General features: G+C 39.6%; 2 protein-coding genes across 4 annotated transcripts; both read left to right on the top strand.

The window, feature by feature from the left end:
- Positions 1–1,042: 1,042 nt before the first annotated feature.
- Positions 1,043–7,214, top strand: LOC148652329 (legumain-like). Its single transcript, XM_088598974.1, has 5 exons — positions 1,043–1,228; positions 2,272–2,412; positions 3,111–3,284; positions 4,767–4,834; positions 5,827–7,214. The coding sequence occupies exons 2-5, from the start codon at positions 2,278–2,280 to the stop codon at positions 5,888–5,890; spliced, it is 441 nt and encodes a 146-aa protein (XP_088455100.1). The 5' UTR covers positions 1,043–1,228; positions 2,272–2,277; the 3' UTR covers positions 5,891–7,214.
- Positions 7,215–9,132: 1,918 nt separating this feature from the next.
- LOC148652328 (legumain-like) lies at positions 9,133–27,666 on the top strand. Of its 3 annotated transcripts, none has more exons than XM_088598970.1 (14): positions 9,140–9,375; positions 12,587–12,709; positions 13,571–13,668; positions 15,295–15,376; positions 17,842–17,927; positions 18,192–18,267; positions 18,357–18,419; positions 18,503–18,569; positions 19,429–19,547; positions 22,960–23,049; positions 23,840–24,040; positions 24,759–24,923; positions 25,650–25,717; positions 27,075–27,666. In XM_088598970.1, the coding sequence occupies exons 2-14, from the start codon at positions 12,635–12,637 to the stop codon at positions 27,121–27,123; spliced, it is 1,239 nt and encodes a 412-aa protein (XP_088455096.1). In that variant the 5' UTR covers positions 9,140–9,375; positions 12,587–12,634; the 3' UTR covers positions 27,124–27,666. The 3 variants fall into 3 exon arrangements, with proteins under 3 accessions (XP_088455098.1, XP_088455096.1, XP_088455097.1); XM_088598971.1 differs by lacking the exon at positions 9,140–9,375 and adding an exon at positions 9,420–9,671; XM_088598972.1 differs by lacking the exon at positions 25,650–25,717 and having other exon boundaries at positions 9,133–9,375.
- Positions 27,667–27,866: the final 200 nt, after the last annotated feature.

The following is a 27,866-nucleotide window of genomic DNA, read 5'->3' as shown; positions in this document are numbered from 1 at the left end:
TGCTAAGGTATATTTAGTGGAAAGTCCTGTAAATTTGGGAGTTTAGGTGTGAATTTTATCTGCTGTCTTCCAACTAGCTGCAGTTCCTTTTGCATTTTGTCAGGGCTTTGTCTTTTGGTCTTTCCTGAATGTTGATTCCAGTCTTGTAGGGAGGGGAGAGAAGGGAGAGGGATGGTCGTTATGGAAGAGGGGAGGCACTTTGAGAGCTGTTGATTGCAGTTCCACTCTCTGTGCCGGCTGTGAAGGTACTGGCATTACTGTGTGCTGTGGGGTTTAACGTATACAGATGTTATATGTCTTTGCAATGTTTTATTTGTTCAACACAGACAAAACGTATTTGCTTGTGAATGGTTAAATATCCATAACTTATTTTCCACCTACAATTAGAGCTGCTCAAGTACAGCTAAAAAATATTTATATTATATAACGATTCATCAAGATATTTTCCGAATAATCTGTGACACAGTGCTTGCAAATATACCATATTCATATCTGCACTATATATACTCTACATTGCGCCTACTGAATCACCCAGCAACCAACAGTTGAGTGGACATCTTGAGAATCTATAGTGAAACACAAACTAGAGGGTACAAGGAAAAACTCATATAGAGAAGTGCATTTAAAACTGAGAATAGAAGCCACTTTTTTTACACAGAAGGTTGAAGGGGTCTTGAGCAAGAAGTGCTGTTGCAGCTGATACCCTGCCATTTTCAAGAAACGGTCGAGTAAAAGGCCTGGATTAATTAGCCACTAGCGAACAAACATGCTAAACGAGCCGACCGAGTGTTTTATAATCAATAATGCAAGTACTGTAGCTCTAGTAAAGGGAGTTTTTCGTATCGATAATGAGCATCTTAGTTGAAATGAAAGCCGAAATTAGGAGCGGTATTCCGGGACTAGCGTTAAGCACCACTCTGTTAAAGGAATGACAGTCGGTGTGGAGAGTAAACGCCTTTGCTGTTTGCGGCGCGTTAGTTCGTCCATTTCTAAAAAGCAGTCTTGCTTGACTTGTTTATACATGCTGTTGTTATTTGACGAATGTTCGCCGCTGAGTGGCAGCACTGTTTTCTTCTCTACACTTTCACTTTCATTTTCCTACGGCAGGGCGGGCAGTAAGTATCCCACATCACAACTTGGAACCAGTGACAAGGCAGCAGACGTCTCTCTACCGAGGACTTAATTCGTGTTTCAGTTCGTCATTGTTGCTATACAGGTTTAGCAAGAGGTAATCTGTTTTTGTTAGAGTCTGTTGTGATATTATTTCAATTTTCTGCTCGATTAGTATGAAGTCAGGTTGAAATGAAACATACTGTACATTACATCCCTGTCTTATATTAAGCTGCTATGGTGTAGGTTGTTTTTGTATCATTTGAGAGATACAGTATGACGCAGGACAGAGCTTTACAATTACATTCTTCCAGTCCGCGCTGACTGTAGTCCTGTGTCTCTAAAACTACGGTAATATTTATGCTTGTTGTAATGAATGCTGATACGGATGTTTTCTTGGGTCACTATTATTCATTTTACAATGAATTACTTCTGCTTGTCCGTGGTCCGGCCGGACATCATTTTCACAGCAGTTGCGTCATGAATTTAGCAGCGAAGAGACTATTGAATTTAAAGTGACGCTCTTCTGGGCTAGACCACCACAGTGCTGGGAAGCAAACCAGAAACGGACTGGGAATAAAAGTTTATGAATTTGCAGAAATTGCAGAATTGACAAAAACTGTGCCAACTCTGTTGATACGTGTCCAAATTCCTATTCAGTCTTTAATTATAAATATTCAGCCTATAAAGATTCTAAAAAGGAACAGATTATATGATATGTGACCTGATGGGACAACTGATTTTTTCTCCCATATAAAAAGCCATTAAAAAAAAGAAGCATTCAAAGAAATACGCCGTTTTTGTAGTAATGTACAGTATTTAAGATGCAATGTCTATATTGCACCCTGTACACTTACTGTAACTGGATTAATTCAGCGTAATTTAAAAATAAAATTACATAAAAGGCTTGTGATGTGTATTTCAGTCATTCTTTGTCTAAAAGTTTGTGGTGTCTTAACAGCTTTCAGTATTTGACTTGTTTCTGTATTTTGGGGGACAGAATGTTTTGGAGCCCAAAGCCATGACAGTGCCAAGGCACATGCTATGACTCTCTCTGATACTATATTTCAGTATATCCACTGACATTATCTAAGGCCTGAGATGATGTTTTGAAATAGAAAAGGAATCTAATCTGAACCATGCTTTCCATATATCATGCAGGTTATAATGACAAGCCCAGCGGTTGATCCAGTCGTGAAAAGCTCTGATGTTCCTGTAGTGACTCTGCAGAATAAAATACAATCTGCCAAAACCCCAGAAGAAAAAGAAAAGCTCAAGAAAGACCTAGATGACCTGATGCAGGTACCTGTAGCTAATTAGACTTAACATTGGCTAAAGTGTCATGCTTAAGAAAGAAACATAGGCCACGATATCCAGATAGAGGTTGTGTAAATTATAGGTGTGGCACTCTGACCATGAGGAAGGAGGTTGTCCCAGGTGTGTTAGAGTCTGTTTTGTTTTAATAATAATGTGTTCCAGTGTTCCAGCTTGTCAGTATCAAATATCATTGACATTTGATGTCGGTTTTCAAAAGAACTTCTGAAACATGTTACAAATGCATTTACATAATGGCTCCTGAAAAGAAAAATCAGCCATCTGTTCTACACATGAATGCAAAACATTTCCTTCAATAATAAACCTGGAATGTGCTGCACAAAAGAGCAGTATCTATTATTGTATTTCGTGAAACCCTTCCCTCGCTAAAGATTCTGCTCGTGATTATCAGGATATACAGGTGCTGTCTATTTTGACACGTGGCTGACAATGTTGAAAAAATAAATTCTTTAATTTACACAAATTAAAGACATTTACATATTCAACAAATGGTAAAGAGGTTAAAAGATTTTTGTGCCAGATCAACATTTACTAAATAAGTTCTGTGAGCAAAAATGATTATGTAAATAGGCAGATGAGGCTTATTTAAAAACCATGCAGATTGTATATATATCTACAGTAAAAACTTTTGAAACCAAAAACAAACAGCACATTTTTTTCCACAGACAAGAGAGCTAATCCGGGCATCGGTAATACAGATCATTGAAAAATCCACCGACTCCAAAGAGCAAGCACAGTCAATCCAAACCTCGGGACAAGTCGACATCACCAACTACAAGGTGTACCGGGAGGTCATAGAGTATTACAAGCAGAAATGTTTTAACTGGCACAACCCAAAGGTTTGTAATGACTCGAATCACATTCATGTGCTGCTGCTCCTCTTGAGTAAAGTGAATAACATTTTGGCTAACAGCAGTACATACATCACTTTTTTATTAAATATATGTTGCATACAGCCTAATGTGACATGATCATAAAGGCAGTCTTCATGGAAGAATGATAAAAGACTGTCCCCAAAACATTCAGTTTTTCCATGTGTGTTTTTATGCTTGTATGTGTGATGAAAATCCCTCGACTGCCAAGCTTACTACAAGCTTCAGTTTTGAAATGATATCTGCCTGCCATTTCATATTGGCCAGCAGCCATATCACCCAGCAACTCACATCTGACAACCCACTAAAGCTAGGCAGCTGTGAGCCTGGTCAGTACCTGAATGGGAGACCTCCTGGGAAAATGCTGCTGGTGTTAGTGGGGCCAGCAGTGGGTGCTTAACTTGCTGTCTGTGTGGGTCCTAATTCCCCAGTATAGTGATGGGGATACTATACTGTAAAAATGTGCTGTCCTTCGGATGAGACAAAACTGAGGTCCTGAAAATCCCAGGGAGTTTCTTGAAAAGAGTAGGAGTGTTACCCTGGTTTCCTGGCCAAATTTCTCCCTGGCCTTTAGCAATCATGGCCTCCAAATAATCCCCCATCTCTGAATTAGCTTCGTCATTATGCCCTCCTCCCTCACTATGACAGCTGATGTGTGTGAGTGTACTGTGCGCACTATGGCTGCCGTCGCATCATTCCCATTACCTGTAAAGCACTTTGAGTGGAGTGTCCAGAAAAGTGCTACTGTATATAAGTGTAAGGAACTGATCTATCCATTGTTTTCCATTTTCCCTTGAGGTCCTTATGTACACTTAGTCGCACCCAGGTGTTCAGACATAAGAGATGCACTCTTGAAACCTAGTATTTTTTTAAACTAGAGGCTAACCCAGCAGATACTGTTTGGCCAGAGATCGGGAATAAAAAGTTGCCTGTTTTCTCTGACAATCTGACACAATAACCGATTAATTTAGTTACCACTAAGTTTCCTGGTTTGAAATTCATAAGATTGCCCTACTAAAACTGGTTTCTGACCCACGACTTTACCAGTCACTGGTGAAGCTAAGGTCATTGATGGAGCTGGTCTGCCTTTACTCTGTTTATATACTGGGAAATCAGGCTCTACCCTGGTGTCCTAGAGTTTTCCTTGTGAGAATGCCAAAAGAGCTCCTTCATTCTCTGGAGCGTTGACCTTCGCTTTCTTTCATCCCTCAAGCCTCTTTTGCTGAACTATGTTGAACTGTCATATACATTATCTGGAATTAATCACTTGTGTTATAGTATATTAATGAGTGTATGTAAGAATTTAGTAAGAACATATTAAATGAACTTTAGAATTTTGCACCTACAGTATACCTTCCTGTGGGAATCAGAAGGTGTAGACCTTATCTCTAAATCATTGAAGTGATTTAAACATGTTCTAATCTTTGTCATTTTAATTACCTTTCACAGTATGCATATGCCCTTCATCAGCTGCACCTGTTCTCAAATCTGTGTGAGGCGAACGTGCCCATGGAGCGGTAGGTCTTTCTCTGTTATTGACTCTAATAGATGTCTAGAAGAGTGTTGACCTGGCTGTGCAGGGGTGGGCCATTGGCAGCTGGGGAAACTGAGCTGTGTATTTGACATGTTGCACTTACAATAAAAGCAAGACTGGTGGTAAGATGGGATTTAGTCAGCACTGTGCAGGGAGACTAAAATGTAGAGCAGCGAGTTCAGATCTGACTTTGCCATTATTTGTACCAAACACTATCATTCCACCACCAAATCAATCTTGCACTTTGCACCTTCCAGCCCATCTGGTTGGACCAGTAGATTCTACAAGCTCCTCCTTCCCCACACCCAGTGAGTGATGTTTCCTTCTGCATTGCTGCCATCCTGCTGCATGGCACATATACCTGTACTTTACTATACAGTACTTGTCACATGACTCTGACACTCCTTTGCCATTACCTACTGTACCTTATGTAAAGTGCTGAGCTTTCTGTTACGGTTGAATAGACCTAAAATGTTTTTTTTTTAATTGCAATGTATTTCTGATAGGAATCTTTGCAGGTTGTTTTAAATGAAGGTCACAGCCAAATTAATAATAACACAACAAAAAATAAGTGACAGTAATTTCTTCTTATTAACATATTTCGCCTGATGTGGAAAAACAAATGACATGCATAGCTATATAAATGACAAGATTTCCAGTTTCAAGTTTTTCCATCTGGAATTTCCTGTAACGTCTCAATGTATTTTTTTTTTTAGAAAAGGCAAACATTGTGATTAATGGAATTCGGCTCGTTTGTTCTTGACCTCTTGAGTAAAAGCCAGTGCATGAATGATCTCATACTGTATATATGTTTATTTCTGCTGCCCTAATGCTGCAGTAATTACAACCTTCACCCAGCATCCTTTACTTTGAGGGTTCGGTGATACGACATGTTTCTACTAATCCTGATGTAGAAACAGGATTAGCGCAGAAGAGATATGGACAGTACAGTAAGTTACTTGTCTGTTCTTACAGCATTAAAACAGCCATTGATGTCGTAAGTGAAAACCTGAAGAAAGAAGATGCAGCTGGATGTTGAGCAACGGCCAGAACGGACCCTAATGGAGCATCTTCTTTTACTACAGAGCCACAGCTGAACTAACACTAACAGGGCAGACACTGTATATTTTCATTCTAGAGAGGCCTGGGAAACAGGAAACAGTGTTATTCTGTTGTGTGTGTCTTTTTCCTGTTTTGTTTGTAATTCTTTATTCCTTTTTTTTCCTTTTTAATGTATTAACTGTATTGTATTACTTCAACTAGATTTTTACTGCACTGTGTTGATTGTGCCTGGCTGCCGTAGCACTTGAATTCCCCGCATGGGATTAATAAAGTACCTACCTACCTAGCTGTATTTTGGATAAAGTAGCTTATACCTTTTCTCTTGCTCGAAGTGGGCTCTTGAGCGGTGGAGTGGTGGCTCTGTGGCTAAGGATCTGTGCCTGTGGCTGGAAGGTTACCGGTTACCTGAGCAAGGCCCTGAACCCCAACTGCTCTAGGGGTGCTGTATAAATGGCTGACCCTGCGCTCTGACCCCAAGCTTCACTCCCTGTCTGTGTGTCTCATGGAGAGTAAGTGTCACGTAGCAGTTCTTTCCGGGCCCTATGCAGACGACACAATCTGGTTGGTGAAGACACAGTAGGAATAAAATCATGCAGGGGAAGGGATGGAGACAGGGGGCGTGTCCAAGGAGTGCAGGTGTCCAGGGGGAGTGAGTCCGGGGCGAACAATCCATATAGGAAATCCAAACGGGTAATCAGAAACAAAGGCAGAAGTCCATGGCCAGGCGATCCATCCGGGGGGAATAGGAACAGAAACCATGTCGGAACCGGTGAGGGGAAATCAGGAACAGAAAATTAAAAGCATAACGGAGCCAGATGCAGCAGGATCCTGGGCTCTCATGAAACACGATTTAATGAGGAATCTCGGGTGACGTCTGCGTCTGGCTTTTAAGGTGGAACTAAGGAGGGGCTGGAATAAGGGACAGGTGTGGGGAATGAGGTAGAACGAGGAAGGGCTGGAGCGCCCTTAAGAGGAGGAGTGCATTCGTGACAGTAAGCTGGGGTATGCAAAAAGACAATTTCCCAGTGCAAGAAATTATATAGGGCTAATAAAGAGATCTTAATTTGTGCTGCAAAGGTGTAATGCTGGCATTTTCCACTGGACGGTGAGCCTTATGACCATTACTGGCTTGGAAATCACCGGAAGAGTGCCACCCACTGCCTCGCCTACATCCAGCTTCCAACGTTTGCAGAAACATTTTCCATGTTAGCTCACAGCCCAAAAAGCCCAAACCAGGGTTTGTATGTGGTGGTGTGGTGATTGTGGTTCTTCTAAAATAAAATTTAAAAAAAATGCTCATACTTTATTTTCAAGTGAAATCTTATTTTCTTTTAACCTAAATCTTTTTTTTAATCTAGACAGTTAAAAATAAATCTGTGAACATTTTTGAGTTCTTAAAGAATTGTACATTTAAAATTTCTAACCATAATGATACCTGCGGTTTTAATATTTTATATTAAACAGAACATTATGTGTACTGATTATGTTCCTATTTTAATGGTTTGTTGTAATGTGCTAACTGAGATCCCTTTCCAACTCTTTTAAAATAATATGATCTGGTCTAATGATCGAAATAATACAATACATACCCCAAGCTTGAAACTGTGCTTGATCTTATTATGAACTCAGAATAACAGTACAATTATACAATTTCTGAAGATACTCAGAAGGCTTATGGAAGTGCCAGATGTTCTTTCCTCTGTGCGTATATTCCTTAAAAAAATAAGTTTTTAAAATGTAAGCCTTTGGATAAGAAGTTAAACATATATAAATTAATACCAGCTATTTTTTATTCTTATTTTGAAGTTATATGTGGTGGTGATGTAACTTTAAAAAATCCTCAGGGAAAACCTTCTGGTTTTCTTGTTCCCGCTGAGCTTAACTGAAGCTTTAATTGGACTAACAGTTGCTTAATTAGACCTTTTTAAATTGTTTTCAGCTGTAAAACAGTTGGACATTTTAAGCTGCTGATAAAGTTTTAAAACTAGCTGCAAATGTGCCACTTTACTGAGAGCTGGAAATCAAAAGATTCAATCAAGCAAATTATGAGCTCAATTAAGGTTTTAATTAAGTTCAGTTGCAGTGTAAAACAGAAAATGAAGGAGATTGCTGGAGGCAGGTTAGGGATATTCGATGTTAATATCTTAACAGGACTCCACAACTTCAGTTCTTAAGGTTTTTTAATGTGGTATAGGTCTTTTCATATCATAAGAATTTGAGATCAGTTATAAACGAGAAAGCCAAGTGGCCCATCTAGCCTGTTTGCTACTTAGTAGCTAATTGATCAATGAGCCCCATCCAGCCAGGAAATTGGCTTTAATAGACTGGGTAGAGTGTTCCATACTCCGGCACCTCTTTGCGTAAAGAAGTGCCTTCTGTTCTAAGTTTTAAATGCAGTTCTGCACTTTCCACTTGTGTCCTGTGCCTTGTGTTTTACTGTTAGTTTCTGAAGAAATCCTCTGGGCATGCTTTTGAGGATTTTGAATACTTCTATCTTCGGTCCATAAAGAACTGGTGTTCAACTGATTAATTAAATTTTAATTCAATTCAAAATACTTTAATTTCAGCAATTTAAGCCAATCATTACACTGGGAAAAAACACAGACATAGCAGCCCTCCAGGATTGTAGCTAAACACCCTTAATATCTAACCTTGCAGTCAAATCCTGACTCCCCTAATCAATTCCATTGTGAGAATCAATGAATTCTCATTGATTGATACAGTAAGTTGATAAGTTGATACATCAACTTTATAATGTATAACTAAGCAGCTGTTTGTACCAGGGACTTGTATGGTAATGGATCTCAGGGTTTCCTAATACTACTGCTTGAGTGCCTCTGTCTCCCAACCAAGCTCTCAAGTAACTTCATTGAACTACTGATTTGTTTATCTTATTTCACCTACAATTCAACATAGTTCAGTTAGTACAGTACATTTCATAGCTAACAAGTAATATTCAAAATTTAAAAAATATGAAAACAGTTTATAAAAATTCCAGTGAAACTAGAAAAACAAATACGTTCCGTCATACAAGATCATCTTTGACACAAGTTAATATACATTTTATTTTAAAATATTGGTAATAGCTAATGATGGAACAGTATGTGCTTAATCTGAAATCCAGAAACTGATGGTAACAAAAGGTCAAGTGAACACTGTATTGCGGTTATAATTCAGATTGTGGTTTCAGTTTTCTTTCCTTGAAGCTGAAATTAAAACTGCATTATACACAACAGAATTTTATACAGTTACAGGATGCAGATGTTAAAGGCAACACAGCCTTGTCCCCCATTCAGATTGCTGGTGGGATAAAATGCTGCTGTTATTGGAACAGTTTCTTTTTCAGACTGAAACTAGTTCAAACCCTTTCTGAGAAAATGAAACTTAAAAAAGTTATAAGGCATACATTTCCTTAACGTGCCTCATATTGCTGTTCACCTAACCAAAGGACAGTACAGAAAGGTAAGACCAAGATGTAATTCTTTTCATTTACTAGAGTGATCCCAGAAATCATAAACTAACAGCATAAGAAGCATAGTGGAAGGTTTATAATAAGTAACACAAAGTGTAAAATGTAATATTGTAATTAAATAAGAAAGGATACACATGATTGGAAGCCAAATGGCCCATTTAATGTTTTAGGCTTAATTCAAAGAAAAAAAATTAACTGTTGGAAAACTGTTGTCTGACAAGGTTTTGACAAAGCACTGTAAGGCAATGGAATGATTGTTGCAACAGTTTTACTGCTGTGAAGGATGGTAAGTAAATGGGACGACCTTTTGTTCTAATAATTTTTTTATGTAATAATCAAGAATCTGCAAAAATTCAAACTTCAAACACCTTGAAGGTGCTTTCATAAAAGCTGTGCAAGGATTTGGGATTGGGTATTCAAAGATGTGTATTTGGGCTTTGCAATGAATTATCCTCCTAAGGTTTGATATGCACCCTGGGTAAATACAATGTAAATAAAATAAGAAGCTTAGAAAAAGTTGGAGGACAACAAATGCATCATAGATATTATGTTAAGAAATAATGATAATTACCATCATATCACCCCTTAGGTCAGCAAATCTAATAAGAGTAGGAATTGAGGGGTTTCAAGGCTAGCAAAGGTTTGAAATGAGTCTTAATTTGTTTTAAAAAAAGAACAGAGAGAGAACAAACAGGGACATGTGCGGTAAAAAAAACATTTTCCTGTAATGCTCTGCACTCATTTACAAGAAGCTTCTATATTTTATAATAATAATAATTTTCTGTACACTCCACTCAAAGAACTTTAGAGGTAATTGGGGACTCCCTATTGTAGTGCATCAGTCACTCACCAAACACCAGCTATCAGTGGGGAGGAGAACACAATGATTAAGAATTATTAGGAGGCCATGATCGGTAAAGGCCAATGAGACATTCAGTCAGGTCACCCCTATTATTTTCGAGAGATGCTCTGGGATTTTTAATTTCCACAGAACATGAGGACCTCAGTTTTATGATTTAGGATAGTGCTTTTTTTTGCAGCACAGTCTCCCACTAACCTCTTCCAGCAGCAACCTTAGCTTTCTCAGGAGGTCTCCCATCCAGGTAGTGGCCAGGTTCACACCTGCTGAGCTTCAACAGTTTGGCAGTTGTGAGTTGATGACCTTATACTGTACATCATTACTTTCAGTTACAAAAATTGTCAATTTTAGAGTAGCATGTATTTTAGAACCAATATATACTTATGAAAAAAAGAACTGCAACACCTCCTCCTCCTCACTCTGGCCCTCCAGTCTGCGTGGAACAGGCTGAAGAGTGACACATCTGTGAAGAGGACCTGATGCCACTGCTGACGAGTCCATCAATGCCTCTATCTGGCCCAAGCATGGAGCCTCACTGTCCTGTCACTGATGCGGGCATCGTGTCTGCTGGCAGTTTCAGCAGCAGTACGGGTGGCAGATCTAAAACAATCTCTCAGATGGACCAGTCTGATGTGTTGGTCCTTTGGTGTGAATCTTGGACAGTCATCTGTCCTGCTGGTCTGCTGAAACCTTCTCTCCAGTCGGGACACAGTGGAGCGGCTTACTCCATAGTGTCTGGCAATGCTGGCACATGACATGCCTACCTGCAGCATGTCAATGGCCCTCTCCCTTGCTTCTGGTGACATTCGAGACATTATGGAATGCACAGAAAACTGACATGAAAAACTGAAAAGTGTGGCCTTTTTCTTGCAGCTTTGAATTAAGGCCTTTTTAAAGATGACCTGATCAGGCATTGTTCCGCCTGAACCTCGTTGGGTAAATGAACTTTCATGTGATTGGCAAGTTGTAATTCCTCACTGCACAAGCTGTATTGCTGGTCAGAGGGCTTTAAACAAATTGACAAGTTTTTTTGAAAGTACATAAGCTATAACTATAGTATTCTCATTCCAGAAAATGTTGCGTTTCTTTTTTCCATCAGTATATATTTAGTTTATATGATTTATAATCATATTAATATCATTTTATATTAACCTTTCAGATGCACAGATTACTATATGTGGGACAATGGTACTTTTTCTGTTATGCTTCACACAACAGGTGACTGTCTGGTTTCACATGCACAGAATTTCAAGGGCTTGAGAAACCTACAAATTCTAAACAATATAAGCAATGTTTTTTCTCATCTGAAAGATGTTTCTTTAAATGTCCGTATGGAATGTGGTTTCTGTATACATAGCCCTGTTCAGAAAGGGGGTCGATTTCTAGCATGGAACCTGGTTGTTCTTAAGAGATCTTTCTGGTACATGGTGCCAGGGACTGCACATTGGCATATGTATTGCGTGCAGTAACACCGTGACTGCCCAAACAGATTAAAACAAAACACTGAAGATACTGCCAATATTAAACTACCAGCCAGACTTCAACACATCAAACATCCCTGAAGTATGAAGGTTGCTGGACTAGAGCTACAGTACCTGGGTGGTATCCAGATTGTAGATGAGTTAGAAGCCAGGGGGTACCAGGCTCCTGTCTTAAAAATCTTGACACCTATTGCAAAAGTGTAAGATAGTTACAGAAGGTATTGAGAAACCACCCACCAATTACAGAGTCTGAAACAGAAGCTGGCCTGTCAGGTAGCTGGCCAGAAAACAGGGGGTGACTTTTAAAACAGACAGCAGATCAAAAGGAGTAGAATGAAAGAGGGTTACAGGAAGATGAGAGAGAGGGTGGAGGACTTGCAGGGGCTCTGGGAGGGGCAGCTTCACAGAATAAAGCCCGGAGCATCAGAGATGCCTGGCTAAATTTCCCATTGGCCCTTATCAGTCATGGCCTCTTAATAATCCCCATCTACAGTATGAATTGGCTTTGTTACTCTGCTCTCCTCCCAACTGATAGCTGATGTGTGGTGAGTGTTCTGGTGCACTATGGCTGCCATCGCATCATCCAGGTGGATGCTGCACATTGGTGGTGCTGGAGGGGAGTCCCCATTACCTGTAAAGTAGAGTGTCTGGAAAAGCGCTATATAAGAGTAAGCAATTATTATTATTATTATTATTATTATTATTATTATTATTATTAAGAGTGCTGCTTTTCACCTGTGTTACCTTTATTTTAATTTATTTTGTTATTGGTAAGATTTTGCTCTTTCTGAATTCTGCTGTACCCAACACCCTCTGGGCATTCTGAACCCAGCCACAATTTAATTATTTTCTTATTTCCAGGTCTTGTTTTACAGTCCATTGCACTTGAACTGACCCAAAGAAAGGACAATGGGTGAAAACAGCTCTAAACAGTGGGTTCTGCTTGCAGCAGGATCTAAAGGCTGGGAAAACTACAGGCATCAGGTAGGTGTCTCATCTGTATAGACGTGCTTTTTTGTAAATCCTAATTTTTATGAAACAGAACATGTCATAGTGAAATGTGACATTTTGTAGAGCAAACTGTCTTCTTTAAATTTAAAAAGGCATATTTAATTTAACATCGTGCCTAGATATGGTAGTTGTATTCATCATAGCATGTTGGCATTCATACTGCAAACCTTAGTCTTAATTTAGGCCTACGTAACTTTTTTGGAGATGTGAGGTAATAGAGTATTGTTTAAGTGGTGCGTGCTTTTCTATACAGACTATCAAAGGATTAGTGAACTCTGTCAGATGAGCAAAAAAATAAATTGTACAGACATTTATAGGGAGGTTTTAAGGAGATATGTGTTTCCAATAAAATATGTAAAAGTGTATTTGTGTCATTCTTTTTCAGAAATAGTCGGTTACAACAATATAAAGAGCAAGGATTTTCCTGACACAGTACATCAAATACAGTACCTACAAATGCTCAGATTATATTTTATGAGACCTTTCTCTCCTCATTTGCCAGGAGGCCGATGCCTCTTCTATCGATACAAACAGATAAACTAATGTTTGAACGTGTCTTTAGATACTGTTAGTATATTGGGACTACTGCTTTACACATTATGCAGAAGACTGAGAAGTGGTCATCGCTGTCGTTTAACCTTTTGTTACCTAATTCATGTATGTTACTCTGCATTAATATCATCAATAGTGGTGAGATCACACACAAATGTTGTAAATGTACAATTCCACTTTTTTAATGTTGTTGACCTTGTAACTTGAATTTGGACATCTAGAGGAACTTAGATTTTTTTAATTGCCAAGTGTTTCTCCGTCGTATTCTACTGTCTACCACAGGCCAATGTGTGCCATGCATATCAGATTGCGAAGAGAAACGGGATTCCAGATGAGCAGATAGTGGTTATGATGTATGATGACATCGCCTATAATGAAGAGTAAGTTTTGAAAACATTCTCAGATCATGTGTACACAGTGAAAAGTGTTTTAGTCCTTTACACGCTACATGCTGGTTTGGCACCCCACATGGTATTGCCTACCCTTCGACAGAGCTCATCCCTCAATCTCTCCTCCCTAATCTATCAGGACCCAAAACAAAGTGTGGAAAATATGTCCTAAAATCCCAAGTTTTTAATATTTTGTCATAGTGTGGAACCCTTTCAAAGTGTGGTTCTAACCTAGAACAACTTTGTCTGACACCAGTTGCACTCCCAGACAAAGCTGAGGTGTTGCAAGATTTTTTGCTACCAGAATTTGAAACAGCTGTCACGAACCGCATTCCTACGAGCACCTCTCACCGCCAACACCCGCGCACTAATTAATCAATTGTCATTGCTCATACTCTTCCCTATTTATACCCTCTCACTCCACTCGGTCCCCGCTCGCTATTGAGAATTACCCTTGGCTTCCTCTGGTGCGCGCTACAAGTCTTGACCTGATTTTTGGCTATACCTTGTTTCCTCCTGGTTTGACTTCTCCTTGCTGCTCATTTTGGATTTGGATTCACTCGATCTGACTCTTTTGGCTACCTGAACTAGTTATTTTGCCTCGACTATGACTTTTGCCTTTTGCCTTTGGGATTTGGATGCCAATCTGTAGCAATAACCTTCAGTCACAGCGCCGCATAGGGTCCAACCTGGTGCTCCCAATGCCTTCTCTGACAACAGCAGCTCTTTGCAAGGAGTGTGACAAAGCTCCCGTTGCATAGCAGATCCATTCTAGGCTCCAGGCTCTTGCCAATTCAGTAAAAGAAGCAGAAGAGCAGAATATGCCAGTCTTCCAAAATTTACTCTGCCTGGCCATTTTCTTCTTCTCATGCTCTAAGCCAACAGCCGAGGTAAGGCACTGGACATAGGACAGACCTGGCTCGCAGATAACAGTTTTGCATGGCAAGCCAAGGAAACTCTGTCCAACTTCAAGCTCTTCCCAGTCCCCACCAGCCCATGGCTTGATCTAATCCTTGGGCAATCCTGGATTAGGAGGTGCTTGTGCTTCACCTAAGGTGATGTTCGATGTCGATGGATGTTGAACAGCACAAAGTCATTTTAAATATATATTGTATTTATACAATACTTTTCATTCTGAAAGGTCCAAAAGTATAGGTGATTTACAGCTTGAAGAGGGCTCACTTCCAGCTTCCTCTGGTATTGCAGGCAAGAGTGGACAAAAATGACTTGACCTGCTTAAACTTAGAGGGATGAAATTTTGTGGGGAAGACTGAAAAAGTTAAAGAAACTTTGTAAAAAAAGCGGGATTATGGAGCACTGCTGTAGGACCGAACATAGCCTTGGGTTAATGTTGTTTTTAAAGCTTGCATTACCTGCAAGACTGCATGACAATCCCATATCTTTACTGAGCACAAATGTGATGTACTGTATCTTGGAGCTTAGTCATCAATGACATTGTGAGAAAACAAGAAAGCGAGTACTGGAGTTCATTCAGATGGGATTTTTTAGCATGAATTAAAATTGTTAATTGATCACTGTCAATTGGATGCCATCGTAATAATAACCAAGTTGCAAGCAATAATAAAATTTGTAATTTATATTTATTTCCTCCCACAGAAATCCATACAAAGGGAATATCATTAATGTTCCTAAAGGAGAAAACGTGTACGTAGGAGTTCCTAAGGATTATACTGGAGCTGTAGGTAACCCTTTCCTTCTGTCTTTCCGTTTACAATAGCTGCTCCCTTTGGGTCACAGTTAAAAACACATCTCTTCTTAGTTTGATTTACTTGCCCACACTCCTTTATCAAAAGTGTGTTTTGGACTGAATGATTTGCACAGTCTGGCGACCCATCCAGGGTGTTTTCTCTCTTGTGCCTGTTGGTTGATAGGGTAGGCTCTGGCTCCCCTGTGACCCTCGATAGGGAGAAGTGGTGAGAAAAGTGATGGATGGGTGGATGGATTTGCACAGTATGTTTTTCATGAGAACTGCAAGCATTCTCGTTATAGTGAGCCAGGTATAAACAATACTTATGGCTTTGCTTGGCTTAGAGAGCTACTTAAGTCTTTCACTAGGTGTGCTGTTCTTTGAGTAGCCCTGTGCTGTACAGTATATTCTGAAGTAATGTAGTGATATTGTGTATTTTTAAAATACACTGTATGCACACGTGCTTAGGAAAATGAGAGGGCAGTAGGTTTTCAGGTTAAGGGTGATCTAGGTTAATATTTAAGAGCAATGTTTTCTTGAAGTTCTCTGACAGGATGGACTTAAACATGCTTCATCTTTGAATAAGTGGGTTCGCTTAGTTCAATGGATGTTTTCAGATTCTAAAGTGATAATACTATTTATTCCTGTATTCCTCCCAGGTGTCTCAAAGAATAAGAAGGCCTCTGTCAGAAAGTGACTCTTTGTAAAAAGGAAACTGACAGTAGTAACAAAGAAAGTGATAGTAGTAAAAAAGAAACTGTATAGGATTACGTCTCCACATTGAGGACATTAAACAGAGGATCAACAGGCTGTCAGAAAAAAAAGCAATTTAAATAAAGGTCTAGGTAACACTTATCATACATCACACAAAAAGGGATTTCTCTGATTAAAACACAATGAACAAGGGGCACCTATTCTATAAAATAGCTATCTTCCTTGCTAAATGTGAGGAATAATACAGAATAAGGTGAGCTGCATCTTCCTGGCACTAGAGGGAAGAGTTGTACCAATGTTACCAAAAACATACTGTACAATAACTTGAAAAGTATGGTACATTATGCCATAATCTTGTCTGTTTACTGGATTTTTAATGTTTCAGCTGAATATTGCTGAGAAACACTGGACTGTACTGACTACACCAGCTTTGGGATTTTATAATAATCCACCTTTAAAGTATTTCAGTGATGGTATTATTTGCTAAATAAAAATAATTTTCAGCAGCCTGTAATGTGTTGAAATAATGTGCTTATTAAAGATGGGTGGATGAAGGGTTACATTATTATGTCAAAGGTAATGGATATATTCAAGATCCAAATTTGTGTACACATTGAAATTTGATTTGTTCCCAGAATATTACGTTGCAAAACGACTTAAAATGTTACCTATCTTAGATAGATACTTTATTGATCCAGTGAAGGAAATTGCAGTGCAACAGCAGCTTAACACAGACAACACAGACACAGTGTAATGAATGATACAATAATAATAATACAATACATACAATACAATCAGTACAGTGAGAAGTGCACTAAGAAGAGTTACTCACAGTCCAGAACACACAAAGAACAAACCAGATCAGAAACATACACAAAAAAGTCATTTTGCACAATATGACTATAGATATAAATGTATTGCACAGGTCCCTAACATATATTGCACAAAAACGGTTTTAAACAGGGAAAGAAAAAGAACAAATGTATCTTGCAATACACAGCAAAGTACTGTATCAATGCTCAGTTAAGAAAAAGAGGAAAAGTGATTTTTTAATCCTTGTCATTGTGAAAATCCCTAGCTGGACAGTAGAGGGGGGGCATGATGATGTTATAGTGGTTGTAAAAACATTTGAAGGGCTGTAGGGCCATGTTTCAACCCTTTGTCAGCAGACTGACACAAGTCCCTGCCCTGCACTTTAGTAGTGTTACCATCTCAATTGTATTCTTGCTATGGAATGCTTTGTGCAGTAAGAGGTCCTCAAAGGTGAAGAGTCTTACAGAGCTTGTCCATGAGACCAAAAAAGTCTCCGAAACACTCCAAAACACTGATGTGGTCTCGTTTCATGTTCAGAAAGCATCTGGATGCTTATCTAATTTTTGTGCTGCTCCTTTAAAAATCCTGTAGTTTTTTATCTTTATCATTTTTAGTTACACTTTCTTCCATTACTACTGCTTTTGTGTGCACAAGTAAGACTAATTGGAGAAGTTAGATTTGAAGTGATTTGATTATCAGAATAAATTACCTCTCGTCTATTTAAGGGCCCATTGCTTGCTGGGATAGGCTCCTGCTCCCCCGTGACCCTGAATTGGATGAAGTGGTTAGAAAATGGATGGATGGATAGATATTTAAGTGGTCTTTGTAATAGTTGCTTTCTCTCTCCTTTCATTCTAAATTATGGATTGCTCAGAACCATTCAGTTTGACATCATGACATTGCTTTTCCTAATCCCTGCTCTCCTGCAGGAGGTGTCCGCTGAAAACTTTCTTGCAGTCCTCAAAGGAGATGTGTCAGGAGTCAGAACGTTGGGACCCAAAAAAGTGATAAGGAGGTGAGTCTGTTCTGCCTCTTTCTGTTGTGACAATCTGAATGTTGCTAAAACTAAAAATGGGTGTTAATGATTTGGTTAAAACCTTAAATTATTGCAAATTAAACAAATTTATATTCACCCTTAAATCTGATCATTTATTATATTTTTCTTAAATATTCCATAATAGTGGAAAACATCCTTAGTTCAGCTTGTTGTAAAGGTTTACATAATTGCAATTTATTATCCCCTTGAAATAATGACGTTCTATTGTTTGTTTTTATACAGCAGATCCTATGATACCATTTTTGTGTATCTAACCGACCATGGCAACAGTGGGATATTTACATTCCCAGGTTCTGAAGTAAGATATTTTGCTATTTGAATTCATTTAGTATTGTTTTTACTTTAAATTGTAATTACTTTTAATTTGTGGAATTATTTCTGTTGCAGTTATTGGCCCTGGAATTAGTAGAAACTGTTACACAAATGTCCAGAAATAGTCAGTTTTCCAAGGTAAGTGTGAAAGAAAATGAAAAAATAAAATTTACCAATTTCTACAAGTTTAAATCTAATAAATGGTCTTTAAAACATTTTAGATGGTGATTTATATTGAAAGCTGCCACTCTGGATCAATGATCAACAACCTCCCAAAGGATGTCAATGGTAAGTTTTCTTTGAATTTTTTATTGTATCAATGTACATGATTTTCAGAGAATAAAAAGCAGGTTTAACTTAAATTATTGCAGCAAAAGGAAACATACATTGAATCAGTCAGCATATGCCACAGTTATAGTCATAGTCGAAGCTAGAAGTTTTTGCTACAAAACTCAACTGCAAGTACACCTAGTTTAAAAGAATATAAAACCACTTCTCATTTCTGCTTATTTACTATTAGCATGTTAATGTTTTAGCAGCAGCATTATGTTTGCTCATATTATTGCCAGCAGCCATATCACTCTGCGACTCACAACTGGCAACCCACTGAAGCTAAGCAGGTGTGAGACCTCCTGGGAAAAACTAAGGTTGCTGCTGGAAGAGGTGTTAGTGGGGCCAGCAGGGGGTGCTCACCCTGCGGCTCATGTGGGTCCTAATGCTCCAGTGTAGTGACGGGGACACTATACTGTAAACAGGCACCGTCCTTCGGATGAGACGTAAAACCAAGGTCCTGACTCTCTGTGGTCATTAAAAAGCCCAGGGTGTTTCTCGAAAAGAGTAGGGGTGTACCCCGGCATCCTGGCCAAATTTCCCCATCGGCCTTTATGAATCATGTCCTCCTAACAATCCCCACTATAAATTGGCTTCATTACTCTGCTCTCCTCCCCACTGATCGCTGGTGTGTGGTGATTGTTCTGGCGCACTATGGCTGCCGTCGCATCATCCAGGTGGATGCTGCACATTGGTGGTGGTGGAAGGGAGTCCCCATTACCTGTAAAGCGCTTTGAGTGGAGTGTCCAGAAAAGCGCTATATAAGTGTAAGCAATTATTATTATTAATTATTGTCATATTGTGTTTGCATTTGTAGTCTATGGAGTTTCTTCAGCCCGCTCAGACCAGGCCACCTTTGCCTGTTATTTGGACAGAGACAGGAATGCTTATCTGTCAGATGAATTTAGTGCACTCTGGATGCACCACATTGAAACGGTTTGTAATTTTCTTTTTTAATCATTGCATTTTTTGTTTTTGCTTGCATGTACTTTTCTGAAACAATGCAATAAACTCCATGAAAAAATATACAAATATTTACTGATTGAGAGCTGATGACAGTTTCTGTAACAGGGCTTGTTCTGTGTGAGCCTGTCATGGCAATGTAACTTCCTGAAGACAGGGGTTCCTGATCCTGTTTCAATTGTGTAACCAAGAGCTTGGCTGGAACAAAACCCAGCAGGTGTGGTCCTTGCTACTTGCTATTCTATATAATATTAATCTCAGCAAAATTAAGTGGGATTCAGGAGAGGATTAGGTCACAAGGAGTGTCTTCAAGTGCTTAGAACAGTTTGGAAGGTGTTAACAAGTATAAAGTGCCACTGTGTCTGGGATTAATTGTTGGTGGGAAGGCACACAATGCTGTTTATGCTACATCTGCCTTAAAGGAAGGAAACAATCAAAGACTTCAATCCCAGCAACAACCACATTGAAGCTACACAAAGACATTAGGAAGATCGGGATCAATGAAGATATCTGGCAGGTCATAGTATTGCTGAAATGCCAAGGCCGGTTACAGCCGCAAGGGTGGTGATGCATCAGAGCCCAAGCACAAGTGACCAGAGAGTGGTGGAACACTCAAAGAGACCCAGCTGATTGAGGTCCAGGATGCTCCAGGAGAAAGAAAGTGAAAACAGAAAGGGCGATGATTAAATAATTACTGGCCAGCAGGGCTAAAACAGCCCAGGACAGACAGTAACAAGAAGAGAAACTGGAAAAAGTCAGACAGAAATGGCCGACAGAGTAAGTAAAGCACCAGCCGGACAGCAAGATAAAAAACCTAGTGAGGGATGATGACCCCTAAGATGCTGGCTGTCTGCACCCCTGGCAACCTAAGCACCAGTCCCAAATTAGGGCTGCTCATCCCAGGCCGCCAACCGGAAACTGGGACCTTCGACTCTGGGATGGAACCAGCTACCGAGCCTCCACAAGGAAAAGGGGCGACACAGATCTGGGAAGCGGCTTTCCAGGTAGCCAGGAGTGCAGGCTGGCAAACCCACAGGCCGATGTGCAGGACAAGAAAAGGAGTCTCCTCAGGGTGCAGCTGTGCTTTGTCCCAGGGGCTTTACTGAGAGGAGGGGTCTCATCAAACTGGCAAGGCAGGAAATCCCCACACAGTGGTGCAGTCAGAGGCCCAGGAACCAGGTCTCCTCCAAGCCCAGGCCAGGCGTGCACTGTCAAAGCACGGTCTCCAGGTTTCACTCTCTGACCACGGCTCCTGGGTGCGAGCAGAATCGGATACCCAGGTGTCCTCTGGACCAACTGCGGGCGACATCTTGAAGGACAGGAGGCAAAGACCCATCCTAAGATCCCTCTCAACTCTCAGAGCTGTTAACACAGCTGCAGAAAGCCTCAGGAAGGAGCAGAAGGCTCCTTTGGGACACTTGAAGGAGACTGGGGAAAAGGGAGAAAGAATAGAACCCAGACAGCCTGGGAAACAGGAGGGAGAGGAATAGAAATCAGCCCTGAACTAAAAGAGGAAGCCTCCCCCAAAAAGAAGGTAGAAGGGCAGCCAGAAAGAAGACAGAAGAGAAAAAGTACAAAGGACAGGAAACAAAACTGGGCTGCGGGAAAAGAGGTGAGGGGACTGCATGGACAGGAGGTGAAGGGGCTGCAAGGACAGAGCCCTGGGGTCCTGGGTGACAGAAGCTCCCAGCTGGATTCAGGACTGAACTGCGAGGAAGGAGGCCAGCAGAGAAGAATCCAGTGTTCCCAGGGCAGAGGTCAGGGCCGTGCAGTCAGGAACTTGTACAGAGAGCTACACAGGGAGAGCCCTGTGGTCCTGGACAGCGGGAGCTGCCTTATGGATGTGAAATGGAAGCATGGGGATGGGAGGCCAGCAGAGAAAAGGTCCAGGGTTCCCAGGATGGAGACCAGCAGGGCTGCACTGAGAGAGCCCTGGGGTCTTGGATGACAGAAGCTGCCTTCTGGAAGTGGGACAGAACCACGGGGATGGGAGACCAGCAGGGAAGAGTCCCGGATTCCAAGGGCGGAGATCTGGGGTCGTCAAGTAGTCCAATTCCGGAGGAAGTAGTGTAGCTAAGTGTCCTGGAAACAGAGTCTGAGCAGACTGGCTTATGCAGCAAGCCCTGGAAAACCATGAGCCCTCGTGAGAATGTGATGGTTATCTAGGGTAACTGCTAGCTGAGAGACGCCGTATGGGTGCAATCATGATCATTTCCCTCAAATTGTCTGCCACAGCTTTTTTCAACACACTTGACAACATTGCGAACCACCTGAGTCACCTGAGATTCTTAATTGCAGCTAAAGATTTTTCACCTCATATAATACTATTGTGGGTGATTGTCTTGTGTAGTTTTCCTATGTATTGGTTCTTTTTGTACGTTTATCACCAACAGTTGATGGAACAAATAAAGCTGAGGTCACATACAGTACAGTAGATACTGTATGATTAAAGATGAAAGAAATGAGAATTGTCACCCTGCATCTTTGCAGCCTGGATGATTGTGCTTTGTTACGTGGAGTCTTAATGGAAGAAAGAATTGGAAACTTAAAACAAAGGTGTACTCCAGGAATAATAAGATGGGTCTGAGAAAGAAATGAATTGAGAAGAGAGGAAGTTCCAGTTACTCTTGGTAATTCCACAGAGTTTTAACCTGAGAGCTTTACTGATCCAAATGCTCCAGGAAGGCTGTCCTCAAGGTCTTTGGGGGTCTGGAAAAGGATTTTCATGTTCACCTCTGATTTTATTCATGTCACTGTTTGTCCATTGCAATTTTAGCTTCTTCCAGAAATGTCACAACGGGGCCAGCACCAGGTTATTCTGCTAACTGCTAGGGGGTGACTAGTACATTTCTGAGGTAGTCAATGTATACCATATGAGTATACTGTATATTGGCATTCCCCTTTACCTCAGATGCTTTCTAAAGGCAGGGGGAAGGGGAATGGGCTTCCTCACTGTCTTTCCAGAAGAGGTAGTACAGAAGTACTCTTCTTTCTGTATGACCCAGCACAATTTCCCTCAGTCCAAAGCCATACTGATGGGTTAATTGTCTTCTGGGAAAACTGGCCCAGGTGTGTGTGTGTGTTTGTGTCAGTATGTGTTCTGAGATTGACTGGTCCAGGGTGTATTTTGCCCTGAGCCTGTTGCTTGCCATGATAGACTCCAGCTCCCCTGCGACCCTGTGTAGGATAAAGAGGTTAGAAAACGAATGGATTGTTGGATCTCTCAACACTGGGACGGTAATACTGTCATGCTCAAGTATAAGTCTCTGCCCTGTATTATGTGTTGAATGCAAGTTTGAAATTTGCCTGCTATTTCTTCTATTATATGATAGTGTTTAATGGCTAACCAGCTTGTTAAAGATTGTCTCCGCTCTCTCTTTTAAAGTCTGACTTAGAAGAGGAGACTCTCCAAGACCAGTTTAATTATGTAAAGAAGAATATGAAACAATCCTTCCCTTGCCAGTATGGAAACCGGGTATGTTCTCAACACAACTCAAACAAATCTGTTTTCTCTTTAAACTTTGTTTATTTTGTCCTATAGCTTTATTGTAAAAAATGTACAATACAGTATGTTCAGCAAATTATTTATTAATGTGTATAGTATTCTGAATATCAAATAACATTTTCTTTAAATACATAATTTACAACAGTTGATGGAACAAATAAAGCTGAGGTCACATACGGTAAATGTTATTACAGGACATTAGTATTGTCACCCTGCATCTATATAGTATGTGAATAGGGAACAAGTATGAGTTAATACTGAAAAGTAGAAAGAAGGGTGTGAGCTTTAAAGAAGATACCTGCAGAAGGCTCTACAGTCAAATTGTTGCATTCTTTCCAAGTTTTTGTGGACTTAATCTCTATTCCTTTTGAAGCTGGATGTTAATACAGTTTTCCACTCACACTGTATGTACTATATTTAATTATATTATTATTGTATTCCTGTGTTTTGTGATTAATTGGGGTCATAATGAAAAGTGAAAAGAAAATATCTTCTTGTATACATACAGTACATTACTTGGATTGCCTCTTATACTGTATGTTTATATATGGACCTTGATACATGCTTACATGTGTGAAATTTACAAATATGCTTAAATTATGTTAAAATTGGTATATCAGTCAAATGGTTTTCATTGGATTTCAAATATGTTTATTTTGTCATATTTCCAAATACACAAACATTGCAATGTATGGTATGTGTAAGGTTGGTTTTTAGGGTGCAATTTTTTGTGGCACTTAGGTTTTTTTTTATTTTGCAGGACATTGCAAGGAAAACAATTACTGAGTTTTTAGGGAAATCAGCAGTTCCACATATCCAAAGGAGGTCTTGGGCATTAAAGCCAACAGATATTACACCCAGTTACAATGTCCCACTGGAAATCCAAGCTAACAGAATCAAAAGAGCACGTGACTCAGCACAAAAAGCAATACATGAAAGAGAGTACAAAAATATGCTCCGGGTAAACAGGCATTGAATTTTTTATTTGCATTTTTCTTTCAGAGACATGTATTCATCTTTACTTATATCAAATCATTCTCACAATCCTCTGTTGGTGTTGTGTAAACTGTTGAGAGATAATTGTATAACTAAATTTGCTTATACATTGTAGTCTTTTCATGATTTGTTGTCCCGTGATCTGTGCTATTCTACTGATCATGAAAAAGATATTAATAAGTAATAAGTCCATTATATATTGCTAAGCTCTGTATATCCTATTGTTACCACAGAAACAAAATGGTATGAGGGTTTAAATGTTGATCAAAGCAGGCAGAAACACAAAGACAGGCTGTAACATAAGAACAGGTGTTCATCCAAGTAGCGTGCTTAGCCCAAAACAGCTACAGGTATGTACTGTACGTACAGTAAAGGAACAAGTTATAGGTTTATTCCCTGTTGAAAAGAGAAGAGAGAAAACACAACGTTTCGGCTCTTCTCTTTTCAGCATGGAATAAACCTATTACTTGTTCCTTTACAGACTACGCATGCTGACGCAGCTACGCACCTGAACGTACAGTAGAACTGGTCAAAAGCTTAGGCATACAGACAGATAATATTTTCTCTTCACTTTATGTAAGAGCTATTTCTTGACTTATGCTGTGAAATTAAATTTTGGATTTTCCTATGACTTGAGAACAGATGCCCTCATCAGTCAGGGAGCTAACAATTTGTTTTTTCAGACAAGAAAGGAAATTGACAAGGCAGTGTGTGCCATCGCAAAACATGCTTGTCCATCCGGAGCTGAGAGAGCTCTGAGAGAGAGAAGAGATCCAACCCAAGTCCGTGAGCTGAAGATCATCACACAGCACTTCAGAACCTGCTGTTATGACTGGAATGACACAAAGGTGAGATGGCATTTGAAAGGTTATTAGTCATAAATGCCAAAAGGAGATCTGTGACTCTAGTTTTCAATGGGCTGCCACTTCCACAAACTTGCAATTAGTTCACTCTCTGGTTTTTCACCAGAAAGGCTGGTGAGATGGTAGATTAAGAACAAAATTAATAATAATTAAAAATTCCTTACATTTATATAGCACTTTTCTGGACACTCCACTCAAAGCACTTTATGCTTTAAGTAATGGGGACTCCCCTCCACCACCACCAATGTGTAGCAGCACCTGGATGATGCAACAGCAGCCATAGTGCTCCAGTACTCTCACCACACATCAGCTATCAGTGGGGAGGAGAACAGAGTGATGAAAGCAAATCATAGAGGGGATTATTAGGAGGCCATGATTGGTAAAGGCCAGGAGGAAATGTGGCCAGGACACTGGGGATACACCCCTACTCTTTTCAAGAAACACCCTGGGGCATTAGGACCCACACAGACCACAGGGTGAGCACTCTCTACTGGCCCCACTATCACCTCTTCCAGCAGCAACCCTAGCTTTCCCAGGAGGTCTCAGATCCAGGTACAGGTAACTATCTGCACCATAATAATTCATCACGCTTTGCTCTTGGGTGTTATTCCTAGTGAATTGTCTTTCTCAGTCCAGTAATTTTTGTTTCCTTCTTTAATTAATTTGGGGGTGGTATTGGTTAAATAATAACCGTTGTCTTTTTCTTTACAGTACAAATATGCTATCTCACACATGCATGTCTTTGTTAATCTGTGTGAATCGGGAACACCAGTTGAAAGGTTGGTTTTCTTTTTTGTAAGATCAGTGCAGTATATACAGGAATACATATGTACAGACCAAAGTTACAATATTATTGTTAATAGTAAGTGGAAATGATTCCATAGTGTGAGATCCTTTTCTTTTTCATTTTCATTGCATGCATTAGTGCAGAACAAACAAACACAAAAGACATGCATGTAGTATATTAGAACCTTAAATCAGTGCAATTCACTATTTCTTGAAAATATGCATCCACAACCTTGAAATTACAAAGAGGGTGTTCTGTATAAAGATAAGGAACAAGTAATAGTTTTATTCCATGCTCAAAAGAGAACAAAACACAATATTTCGGCCGTGGAGCCTTCTTCAGGTGTGAGGTGCTCGCACCTGAAGAAGGCTCCATGGCCGAAATGTTGTTTTCTTTTTTCTCTTTTCAGCATGGAATAAAACTATTACTTGTTCCTTTGCAGCCTACACATGCTGACACAGCTACCCACCTCTATAACAATAATATTACTTAGGGGGTTACTGATACTGACAGGTTTTGAGGTACCTGTACAATATAAAAAGTATTTTATATAAAATAGATTTCAGTGTGAATTGATTCAATAGATTATGTAATTTAGCAAGAGACAAATATAAGATGCTACCACGTTGAGCATAGAAGAATAATTTAGAGAATTATTTTTTTAATTTACAAAAACTTTTCACCAAGCCTAAAACAGCCAATACTCTGGGATCCCATTGTGCTGGCTGCAGGAAAGAGTTCTATCTTGTCCTGTCTCTATATAGTATAGTGCAATTGTGTTTCATTTTCCAAAGTGAAATCTACACATAAACCATAGTGTGCTGCATTTGGTATGTGTTTATTTTCCAGCTGTTCTACAAAAACTCGATACATAGTCGTGTTTGTCTTTGGTACATCTTTTCTAGATTGTACGTATGTGTACCATTGGATAATAGAGAAACACATCAGCATAGTTCATTCATACATTTCCTCTTCCTGTATTTGTTTCCAAGCTAACTGTGTTTGTAGGTAGACTGTAGGGTACATTGCAAATTTTACAATAGGATCAGATTGGAATAGAATTGGGATTATCAAGTAGGCACATACATTTTCATTTTCATAAACCCAGTTTTCAATCAAAATAATTCACATAAGTACATTAATTTGTGGTGCAGATGCTTGTGTGTTCTGGTACACATAAATTACACCTACAAAAACATTTAAAAGCCTATTTTCTATTTATTAGATTTATTTATCGTGAACAGTGCTTGGCTCCGGGAGTGTAATATTTGTGGTGGTGGGAAGTATAATTACAATATATATTAGACCTATGTCAAAATAAAATAATTGTAACCTTTTTTTTCCTACAGAATTATGGCTGCTATAACTCAAGTGAGCAGAACCCAGCAGAAGCATTGAATATTTTCAAGAACCTGTTTTTAAGAACCTGTTCTGAAGCGTGATTTGTTTTCCGTTTATACCCATCTGTTTTAGTGATGTTTTTGAAATGCATGCGTTTTCTTTATATATTCCTGTATTTATTTCATATACTCAGAACATAGCATTAAAAGGTTTCTGTGTTGAAATTTGCAAAGGTAGTATTTGAAGACATTTGCTCAGATACACCGAATCTTATGAATTGAATATTACATATAGCTTATGTAATCTTTTTAAAATAGTCACTACTTTAAAAATGGTTATTGTCAATGGTCTAAAAATCCCTGAATCTTGGGTTAAAGGGTTAAAGTGGGACTTGATTTCTTTGGAAGGTGATCATGCATGGAGCAGTGTGGTGGTGCAATAGTAAACATTGCTGCCTCACAACATAGGTGCCCTGGGTTCAGTTCTGGACCTAAGGTGCTTTCTTTGTAGAGTTTGTACAATATGTTCTCCCTGTGTTTGTATGGGCTTCCTCCCACACTGGTACTTTTTCTATCAAAATAAACTGTATTTCACAATAAACGTCTCAGAATAAATATATACTCATGCAAAGTCATGTGATCTCTACTATATTACAAATGTTCTAAAAAAGGTGAATGTCCTTTAACAATTAATCAGAGCAAGTGGATGCTGGGACTGGATTTGCACGATGAAAAGAGTCCCTCCAAGCCCTACCACTTTATCCATGCCTTTTCCCTGTCCTGGCTCTGAAACTGCGGTTG

This window comes from Lepisosteus platostomus, chromosome 11 (genome assembly GCF_059453375.1).
Source record: "Lepisosteus platostomus isolate fLepPlt1 chromosome 11, fLepPlt1.hap1, whole genome shotgun sequence".
Classification (NCBI taxonomy): Eukaryota; Metazoa; Chordata; class Actinopteri; order Semionotiformes; family Lepisosteidae; genus Lepisosteus; species Lepisosteus platostomus.
Note: the sequence above shows the minus strand (reverse complement) of the source record. Positions and strands in the feature narration are given on the sequence as shown.